Source organism: Kryptolebias marmoratus, linkage group LG22, assembly GCF_001649575.2.
Source record: "Kryptolebias marmoratus isolate JLee-2015 linkage group LG22, ASM164957v2, whole genome shotgun sequence".
In the NCBI taxonomy this organism is placed as follows: Eukaryota; Metazoa; Chordata; class Actinopteri; order Cyprinodontiformes; family Rivulidae; genus Kryptolebias; species Kryptolebias marmoratus.
The window spans coordinates 13702482-13713896 of record NC_051451.1 but is presented as its reverse complement, the minus strand read 5'-3'; the positions used below and the strand labels follow the sequence as shown (position 1 = coordinate 13713896).

Here is an 11415-nt window from a genome sequence, read left to right as displayed (position 1 = left end):
TAACTCCCACACATCATCTGATGCTGCAGGTACATGTGAGTTCGTAAAAAAAAGGAGGCTGTGCTGTTCATGCCCCTCTGTACAAAAACAAAACTAAACTTGTCCTTTTTCCCCAGTAATTGAATTCAGAGAAAAATGCCGTGTGGGTGATTTGCCTGTGGAGCCGGAAAATCATTTTATCTCCAGCGTATCTAGATCTGACGTTTAAAGTTCAGCTTTTATTAATCTCCTGTTTAATTTTTTTGTAAAATTCTCATAAATCTAATATTAACAGATCATTAAATGTACAGTAAGAGGACTAGAAGATCTGTTTCTGCTTATAAGAGATGATAGAAAGCAGGGTTTAGCGCATGTTATGACCCATGATGCATTCTTTAAAAATAAAACACTCGTCTCTGGCTCTTGTTGATGTGAAGAGACCAGCCCACTGCTGCATTGTGTTTAACTAATTGTATGTTTTGTGGGCTTATTTGTTTTAACAGTCTGAGGAGGAGAGATGGCAGTGTGGGAGGTTTGGTTTGAGTTGGCAGAAGGGTTTTCTATTTTTCCATTATCTTGCATGTGGTGACTGGAGAGGGTGGCATAATTTTAGAGTGGCTTGCCTTGAACAATTAGCCTTGTGTAGGTTGTCTTGGTAACATTAACTGTCCTAAGGGATGAGAATAGTTTCCAATTGGTAGGGACCCTCCTAAACTTGTTGCATTTAATTAAAACAGTTCTTTTCTCAGTTTCTTTTTATTATTATTATTTAAAGGACTCATTAAATCCTGCAGTAAAATTAAAGGTTATTACAAAAATCTCTGGTAAAATCATTAATTAATTCTTCAATTATAAGCCTAGCATTCCTTGAAGGAATGCATATCACCCACTGCCCTTCATGCCAGTTTTAGGTTTATGGTTTTATGTCGCGAAATGACAGAATTGTAGCCGTTTTGTTTAAATCTTGTAAATAACATTATGCATCTCATGCTTGTCTGTGAGTATATTTTGTGAGTGACCCAACTACAATCAAACCAACTGTTAGCACAATATCTATAAAACTGACAATGATGCTGATTGCCATTTTTTGTGTTCCCTGAGGTTGGCTGATCATGGTGACTATCTTGAATGAAACTAGCTTCAAAAGTAATTATTTATAAAGGTGCATCTTCTGATTGTTTTATAACAGTTTAATTAAAATCTGTCTGGTGGTTCATTAGATATTTTGTTAACAGATAGACAGAGGTGGCTTCTAATAGTTCTTGGCAATTTTTTAAACAAAAATCTTGTGTAATCTCTTAGAGCTCAGTTTATGCATGATTGGGATCTGTCTCAGCTACTATCACACCAGATTTTAGGTCAGCATCTGTAAAATTGACTGACTGACTGACTTTTTTTTGTGTGTGTTGTAAGGTCAGTTTTGCTGTGACAGCCATCTTGACTCAGATTGAAATCTGAAGATCAATTGAGCCACAGAAATTACAGAAAAAAGTATAATCTATCAGGACTTTTAAAATACATTTTCACTTATTTGGTGAATCTTTAAATGTGTTGGTGGCCTTGTTCCAGAGGTAGCTGTATCTACAGGAGCTGCCGTACATGAAGCAGAGCTGTTAACGGAGGCTGTAAACCAGTTAGGTACAATACGTCATGTTGAACAATCTTCTTTTTCATTGACTGATGTTTGACTTTCTATTTCTCAGGTGAAACAATGGCTCAAAGACAAACCCAAACAATGACAGAAACCAGTTTAATAGCACAGGTTAATAGTTTTTTCACCTTTGTTTTCTTTTCTGTTCTTTTCAGTTGTGTGTTTATTTTATGTTTGTGTCTTTTTTTTAGCATATGGCTTAGTTTCACTGTTTGTTGTAAAACTGAAGCTTTTTTTAAGTTTTAAAAGTTTAATACAATTCAGTTATTTGATATGTCATATAGTTTTGTGTATTGTCCCTGATGAAAAAAAACTTTCAATAGAATTTGTGGTTTGTTTACGTGATTATATATAGGGGATACATTTGTTCTTTTAGTATTTTTAGCTGTAAAACAACTGATTAAAGTTTAATAAGTAACCTACTTTAGGTAGTTCTTAACTAAACTTAGAAAAAACAGTCTTAAAATGTTAGTTTTCCTTCAGTTTTTGCTGTAAGCCATTTCTTTACCACCTGAAGATCAAACTCGGCAAAAAAAATCGTGGAGAGAGAACATCACTTCCGGTTCGCCGGCGCCGGTCACGTGACGAGGCGTGTCTCGCGCTCAGCTGACTCGGTGGTGTGTTGGTGGCCGTCGGTTGTGGGTGTTCAGCGTGTTTCTGGGATGCAGTAGGCTCTCTGTGACAGCTTTCCGCCCGGAGAAATGCAGCGGTACGGCTCTGACGCGGAGGGGGACGAGCAGCAGAAGCCGCTGCTTCGCCGAGGACATGAAGACGAAGTCCGGAGAGGTGAGCGAAACGTCGCGGCTAGCAGGCTAACATCCGCGAGCGCTTGTCTCAGGAAAGTCGCTCTGCTCCTCTCTGTTTTATCTGAAAGAAGCGACTCGTATCTCACCTGTGTATGGTTCACTTTCCTGTCCGCATGTTTACATTAGTGGAGATAAAAATAGTATTTATCTGGCGCAAATGAGGGTTAGCCCACGTCATTCGGACTCAAGTAAACATAAAATCTCCCACCGTATTGTTTGTAGTACGGCTGTTGTTTAGGGTTAATATCTTGTTCCGTAATTTTCTAATAAATACTCTCAGTCACGAGTTTGAGTTCATCCGCATTACTTTCATATCATCCAACCAGTTTACCTGAACCTGTGAGCTCTTGTTTCTGCATACAGGACCTGCAGAGAAAAGCTGCAGGCGCAGTTTATCTCGTTCTCTGACTTGTTTCTGTGAACTTCACATTGGTTGTTAAACTCAGAGGCATGGTATTGGAGCAGTAAAGAGGCTGAAGCATGAATTGTATAGGAGAGTCATGTGAGCAGGTAGCTGGGTGTTATATAAGGTATAGAGACCTTTTTTAGGAGGTAAGTTAAATCATTAATTGCAGGAAAAATATGTGAGCAAATGCAGCACTGAAACATCTCGTATTCAAGTGGTTTGTGTAAAAGCTTAATCCTATTACACCTTTATTATCACTCTGTTATATCTCTAATTACAGGAGGAAATAACTACTCTCGTGGCGAGTTTCACTGTCACATATCTGATGTTACAAGCGCTCAGCCTTGTTAGCCTCAACATAGGGGTTATCTGTCAGTCATCTTTCATTGCTGTTTCTTTTTTTTTTCTTCCTGCAGCCCCGGCGTGCGGGTCGTCACGTTACGGCCTGGCGCTGCTCTCCAGCTATGCCTTCTTTGTGGCCTACTCTTTGAGGGTGAATCTCAGCGTGGCGATGGTGGACATGCTCAACAGCACCCACCAGTCCAGCACCAACCACAGCGGCACGGTGTGCCCCGCTCACGACAGCCCGGCACAACCCAAACACAACCGCACGGTGAGGAATAAAGCAACTCCCAGCTGACGGGTGATCAGCCTAACTGTCTGGCCTTTTTTTCCTGTGTTAGTTTCTTGTACGTGGAATAAAACCTAATTTAGTTAATGTAACTAAATTAACTAACTGTTTGCATCTTACTGTCAGAAGTTTGCTCATTTAACTCTTTTTATCCCTTCATTTCACAGGCCAGTGTATACAACTGGGACTCCCAGACCCAGGGCTGGATCCTGGGCTCCTTTTTCTACGGCTACATCCTGACGCAGATACCTGGAGGGTACCTGGCCGGCCGCTTTGGACCCAAGTGGCTGATGGGCTTAGGGATTCTGGGAACTGTGGTTTTCACTCTGCTTACCCCTGTGGCGGCTGATCTGGGTGCGAGCTACCTCATTGCTGTGAGAGTCCTGGAGGGGATTGGGGAGGTATGCGACAATCTACCGTGGTACTCGTTATCCCATGAGGCAGAGACATGACCACAGATTGTCTAAGTTGATAACTTAGTTCACCCGTCTTAATATTCTATTGTTTGGGTTCAGGGTGTCACGTTTCCTGCTATGTACACCATGTGGGCATCGTGGGCCCCTCCACTGGAGAGGAGCCGACTCCTCACCATTACATACATTGGTAAGTCGACACAAGGTTAACACTAGGCTGCAAACATCTGATCGCTTTGTAAAGGAATAAGTAAAACAGTTTGTTACCTGAAGATTGTTGCTGATTAGAAGACATTATATGCAGAAAGAAAATGCGAACAAATCTGTGTTTTTTTGATGGGCAGAATCCCAACCAGTCGGCACGTTGTTCTCTTCGACATTGTTCAGATTCATTGCATTGTGTCCTCGTAGACTGGTTGTTTATGCTGATGTAAAGAATCCTGACCGAAATCACAAGTATGTGTCAAGGAATGTGTGTTGAGATCGGTCTGAAATCCAATTCTTGGGCCGATAACAAGCAAGCAAGTAAAAATATAATCAGTGAAATACCAAAGAGTGAACGCGTGCTCAAGGTTTCAATAGGAACACTGTGTGTGTGCCTGCTATGAATAATAAAGGAATCTGAATATTAAAGTAAAAGTAGAAATACAAAAACAAGTGATGACATCTTTGATGAAGCTGATCAGCTTTCCAATTTCTGAGTTGTTTTCCTACAGTTAAATTACGTTATAATGTCAGATAAGATTTTCTTTTAATTAGTTCACATTAATCTTGGAATTGTACCTCATTATCTAATCTCGCATGGCTTTATAATCCCAAAAACTTATACTAATCAGTAAATATAGAAAAGACACTTAACTGTGAATAACAAATAATCACAGCCCTAGAATATGAGATTGTGAGAAGTTTGGTCTGATTATTTAATTTCACTCAAAGTAGAATATCTTTATCAGTCCTGAATGTCCCGAGTTTGATTTTTTTTGTTTTTCTCTCTCATCCCAGGAGCCCAGCTGGGGACAGTCATAGCTCTTCCTCTGTCTGGTGAAATCTGCTTCTACCTGGACTGGACCTATGTCTTCTACTTATTTGGTAATGCACACAAGGTGTCTGTAGTTTAGATTTAAAACAAAACAACAAAAAAAAACTTCTCCTGATTAGTATATTTGAGCTAAGGAATTATAAGTGTTGTGTTACATCACTTTAAAAAATAAAATAAAATCAGACAACCAGATGGACTTAAAGTATGTGCATCACTATCTCAGCCAATAAACTTTGTATGCAGGTATTAACTATATACATCGAATTTATTAAGGTGCTTTTTTGTATAAATTTCTCATTTCTAAGCGTAGTGATGATAATTTAGTTGGATAAGTTACTACATGTGATGCAGAGTAATAAGCAGTCTGATGAAAGTTGCTTGTTTTCTTGATGAAAATGTTTTTTAAACCACATTCAGCTGTTTCTTGAGTCTGTTCCTCTTTGCTCTGTGGAAACGATGAGTTAGCAGGTTGAAGAAGAAAATGCGCCCATGTGTCATCAGTTCTACTTTAACTTTTTTTTCTGGCTGAACTGCTGCTCAGACTTCGCCCCGTCTCCAAACAGTGTGTTCTGAGCGTCGTCGCTAAATAAAATCACGTGCCTGTGTAAATATCTCATGCTGTGGAGACTGGAGTTTGTGTTAAAACAAGGTGTTCGCTTATCTGTGCAGGTATCGTTGGCTTGGTGTGGTTCATCTTGTGGTCTTGTCTCGTCTTCAACAGTCCAAACACTCATCCACGGATATCAGAGCAGGAGAGACTCTACATCACAAACTCGCTCAAAAATGAGGTAGCACTAAAACTCTTATATGTAGACAAGTCATGTTCTTTAAAATGCTCAGCAGAGTTTGAGTAACCTGCATTATGCTTTCGGCGCTTATTGCAACAGAAGTGCCTGCTGGCATTTCTGCTCACTACTTATCTGGCTCTCTTACATCAACACAGTGCGTAGTTTCTTATCTGTCTTTTTCAGTTGTCTGATGACTCAAACAATGACTCTGCAGTTTACAAAATGCTGAGCAGCTGAAGTCCTGAACAATGCTATGATAAACAGGATCGAAGGAGTCACCACTGCTGATAATTTAACAGCGAAGCGCAGCAACCTTTAAGCTCCACAAGCATCATGAAAACCTGATTGTGTAAACTATTTATTTATATATTTTTTACCAGTAAAATAGCATTTGTAGCTAATGTACAAAGTACTTCACAAAATAGGATGAGGGGCGTTAGATGTCTTAAATATTTACCATAACAATTGACATTTTGTTAACATTTTTATTCCCAGTAATCTTATTGTTATACTTTTTAAATTTTTTTTTTTACTTATGACTTAGAAAGCTTGTGTTGCAATTTGTGTGTCAAATCACAAGTATTTTATTTATTTACAAAAGAGGGGAAACTTTCATACAGTTTAGCTTCAAGTTAGATTCAGGAATTTAGTTTGTATTTTATGCCAGCAGGGGGCGACAAAACTCACTCATGAGTCAGAACTAGTATTTCATTTAGCAGGAGGGAATTGGATGTAACAATCATCTTCCTTTTCTTAAAATATTTATTTACCCTTTTTGGACAGAAAAAAACCTGAAACACATCCTATTAATTAATTTACATGAACTTAGTTTACATTAAACAAACTGTCTTTGCAACATACATCTACAATCTTCATCTGGAGGAGACTAAGCAGATGAACTCTGTGGGAGGAGACACAGAAGTTTCATTTCCTGAAGTTTCTGACACCTGCGACATATGAAGGGATGTACTGTTAAGACAGAATGTGAACAAAATCAAATGAAAAGCCGTTTTCAGAAACATCCATCTGCCAAATAACATGCAGCTGTAAACTGATAAACAACTGAAGAAGCAGTGTCTCATTTAATTAAATGTTTGTTGCCGTTTTTCCTCAAAAATCTCTGGCAATTATTTCCAGATTAACCTATTGTGTTTTTGTTCTACTTTTGCTCAGCTGTCCGCCTCAACAAATCACATTCCTTGGCGAGCCATCGTGACATCGAGGCCACTGTGGGCCATCGTTGTGGCTCACTTCTCTTACAACTGGACCTTCTACACGCTCCTCACTCTGCTTCCAACCTACATGAACGTCATACTGGGATTCAGCATACAGCAGGTGAGAGGAGGGATAAATACCTTCATAACAGCATTGTTACAATGATAGCTTTGCTAATAAACCCAGACAAAGAATCCAAGTTAAGGTACTTGGTATCACATATTTCTCAAAGTACAAAAAGGAGTTGCAATCGTCTTTTATTCACTACAGAACGGATTTCTGTCAGCTCTGCCATATGTGGGCTGTGCTGTGCTAGCTGTGCTGAGCGGCCAAGTTGCTGATTATCTGCGAGAAACCTGCCTTTACCCGACCGCGTTCGTCAGGAAGGCCTTCTCTCTCATCGGTAAACATTTGCCGTGAGGCAGGTTTTCACATCCGAAAACGTCACGTTTTGTTTCAGGTGGGGAATTGTCCGTCTTGTGTTGTTTCCGCAGGTATGATCGGGCCGGCGGCGTTCCTGGTGGCAGCAGGTTTTACAGGCTGTAATTACAAACTAGCTGTGACCTTCCTCACCATCTCCTCTTCTCTGGGTGGAGTGTCAGCTTCCGGCTTCAACATCAACCATCTCGACATTGCTCCTTCGTAAGAACGATTCCTGTCTGTCGCTGGCACGTTCTAACTGGATAGATAAGCGTTTTGAAATCATTTCAACAAAGGAGGTTTTGCTTTTATAAAAATTAGAGTTGATGATATTTTAGGTGTCAACTGGTAACTGGAGTAAATAATGCACAGAAACTTTAATTTAAAACAACAAATATTCTTCTTATTACAATTGTTTTAGCCACCAGTTGTAAATTCCTTTTAATTTAGCATCGATGAAGCAGTTTTTTTGTTGTTGTTGCAAAGATTCTTCCTGGTAAACACTTAGGACTTTATTGGGTTTGTCTTCACAGGTATGCTGGTATTCTGCTGGGTATTACAAACACATTTGCTACGATTCCTGGCATGGTTGGACCAGTCATAGCAAGAGCTCTCACTCAAAATGTAAGAAATATGTAACATACATACATTTATTAAGACAGATGATTTACTCTAGATTTCAAGTTATGAGTTTTAAATGATTGAGTGCCTTTATAACAGCAGAAAACTTGATTGTTGTGCTGCAGCTTATATTTATATTATATATTTATTTTTCCTGCCAAAACTGACAGCAGCACTACTTTCCAGTCCAGTGGTGTTGTTTTAAGAAATGGCCACCAGGAGGCATCAGTGCTCAGACAGCACAACAGTTGCACCAGCTTGATTGTCTTTACATTATTTCCCCCAAAGTTAATAGATTTTAGTACAAAACACTAAAGCATAACATCTTATTTTCATTTGAAGAATCTGATTTATTTAGTTTATCCATGATCCAATCTCAAATGGCTAAATTTTGACATGATTTTACTGTCACAAAAAAGATATGCAAGACACTTGGAGGAATAATTTAGATACAACTTATCCGTTGTCACGTCATCGTTTTTGTGCTCAATTTTGTCTAGAACACCATAGAAGAGTGGCAGACTGTCTTCTACATCGCGGCTGCCATCAACCTGTTTGGAGCGATATTCTACAGTGTGTTTGGGCGAGGAAAGGTGCAGTCCTGGGCTGTCCATTCATCCTTCGCTCACGGAGACTGACGCCACAGGAAATGAACGACTCATCCAGTCAACATTAACCACAGACTCATTTGATGGGTAATCTCAGAGAGACATTTTCTAGCTGTGCTGATTATTCTCCCAGCAAGGCTTACAGACAGTGTGTCTGTGGAGGGTTAGTTTACAGATAAGACCACGGCCACACTGATGAAGAATTAAACCGTGGGTACTCAAACAGTCGTTAAATCAACCAGATAGATTCTAAAAACATCAAAAAACACAACATTGTCAGACAACAGACAGTAAAACAAACTCTGGTTACCTTTGGCTAAAATACAATGAGTCACACAGCTACAGGCCTTTAAGATTGTTTCAATCATAAGTCAGTAGAACTTAGTCTAAATTCTCATTTTATCTAATCTTTATACATTGTTCTATACAGTGTATATTACAGTAATTAGGTGATGAGCAAAATTGATCCAGTTTTATTACTTTTAATTGTTCTGATTTTTTCTAAACATATTTTTACTCGAGAATGTCCCAAAATGCTCCCTGATTTTTTTTTCTTTAATTCCCAACAAATGTAATCTGATTTAATCAGATGTTTTTCTGTACTTGTGTATGTAAAGTCTGAGGTAACACTAAGTGTGTGACTTTACAGCTGCCAAAACGACAGCATGACGTCTGAAATTAACGTTGAGTTTTGAGTCAACATTCAGACTTCTGCACGTATGTGAAGGGAAAACACGCCTCATGATTTATGTTATCAGAAACCTTCTGTGTTTGTCATATAATTTACTTCATTTTTATCAGGGCATTTATGTTTGTTGGTTTTTCCAGCTTTTCCAGTTTACCGGGAACTTCTTTTGCCAGTGACTAAACTAATGCATTTGGGACACACGGGTTACATTGTTTCTTATCAGAATGGATAAGCTTTTAGTATCTCAGCCGTGAGGGGGAAAAACAAACTGCTGAAGAGTTTTCTGGTGAACATCAGCTTCAGAATTTACATTTTGTGTCAATTCTCAGGTGTTTTATGCCATATGTGGATTCAAAAAGGGATAGTTGCTACATTGATGAACGTGTTCTTTAGGTTTTAGCGTCGGCTGAATTCAATCGGATTTTAAACAACCAAATTATATGTAGTTTTCTACAAATGTGACCTGATGAGGTAAAGCAAAGCTAAGCCTCAAAAAGGGAAACAGTTTTCCACAAATAGATTTATTGCACGTGCCTTATGTAGACTAATTCAGTCAGCCTTTTAGACTTATTCTGTTGATAAATTCCTTTCTATACAGCTTTTACTTTTTTTTTGTTTTGTTTTTACACTAATGGGACTTTTATATGAAGGAATTGTAATGAAATAAGAAAAAAATATATATATATATTGTGGTAAATGTTTATTCTATAGGTATTCCAGAAACATGACTGTAGTGTAATGGAAATACATAAAATACAGCCATGAGCAAATCTGACAGTGTGTTGAGTAATCATTTCTATGAACGCCTGCTCAATTAACAAACTAAATCATGTTGATATTACACTTTACGCCTGAGTAAACGCACAAGCCAGAAAATACATCGGCTCAAATAGGCACTTTGAGTAAGAAAGTTTTTGTCCTAGATAAACTTCCAGAGCTGAATCTTTATGATAAATACTTAGCACTCGTTTAATCTCAGGTACTTTCATACTGAGCACAGTATGTATAAAGAGATTACTGCTATTAAGTATTTGATTAGAAGCCCTTCCAGTGATGACCGGAAGGGCTTCAGGACTTTTAGCTGCCCTTTCCCCCCCACAGACTCCTGCAGGTTATGGGAACTGGCAGACAGAAGTACTACAAAGACGTTAAGCGCATCAGGGTTAATAGTAATCCAGCTAAGTTGTGTCTGGAGAGATCTTCAACAGACAACTTAAAAACATCCGCGTACGAGCTTGATGGCTTAGTTTAATTATCGGAAACGATCCCTGTGCAAAGATGACGGGGAGGAAATGTTTATGCCTGTGTGCGTGTGTTTGTGTTGACAAAAGATCTCCTGAACCAGTTGGTGGATTTTACTTCCAGAAAGTAATCATTGTGTGTACATTGACAACCAATTCACCTTTCAGGTAAAAATTCAAGATGGCTGCCACAGCCAACTGAGCTTATAACTCAGCCATGATTTCAGATATTCGGATAACATCTGGTGCAAATCACAAACATATTTTAAGTGTGCCGCGTTGTGCAATATTTTTACACTAAACTTCACCAACTGTTGGTGATGACCCAGTCTGTTAGCAAAATATTTCAAGAACCAATGGACACATTTAGATTAAACATTAATAATCGGAGTATATGCACAACTGATTACCTTTTGAAGTCAATATTCAAAAATGCTGCCACATTTAACTGGCCTTAGAAAATACATAAAACTAACTTAGTTTTACAAATATGAAGCTATAGTTTGTGGTAGTAGCTGAGAGTCGTTCACAGCACATGCTCTAAGCACTAACCAGTCTCGCGAGATCTCGCAATTTGGCACAAGATCGCGCGCACTAAAAGGTATGAGTAAAATGTATGGAGTTAGATTTGTTTCACAATTATTCAATCAAAAAAAAAATCATGTCAAACAAAAAAAGGAGTACTCAATCAAAAAAAAAATCATGTCAAACAAAAAAAGTAGTATTCAATCAAAAAAATAATAATGTCAAACAAAAAAACATCTTAAAAACTTTTTAACCATAAAAATATTTTTTTACGAAACAAAACAAAACAAAAACGAAACAAAAACGAAACAAAGATTTTTTTTTTGATTGAAGTCACTAATTTTTTGTTTGAAACTCTTTTTTTTGGTTGAGTCGATTTTTTTT

The 11415-nt window shown here is 38.3% G+C and overlaps 1 protein-coding gene across 1 annotated transcript; it reads left to right on the top strand.

The window, feature by feature from the left end:
- Window positions 1-2218: 2218 nt before the first annotated feature.
- On the top strand, window positions 2219-10040 carry slc17a5 (solute carrier family 17 member 5). The gene is made up of 11 exons (XM_017427162.3): window positions 2219-2416; window positions 3259-3455; window positions 3641-3874; window positions 3989-4076; window positions 4889-4975; window positions 5595-5713; window positions 6887-7048; window positions 7199-7331; window positions 7423-7570; window positions 7882-7972; window positions 8470-10040. The coding sequence occupies exons 1-11, from the start codon at window positions 2332-2334 to the stop codon at window positions 8605-8607; spliced, it is 1482 nt and encodes a 493-aa protein (XP_017282651.1). The 5' UTR covers window positions 2219-2331; the 3' UTR covers window positions 8608-10040.
- Window positions 10041-11415: the final 1375 nt, after the last annotated feature.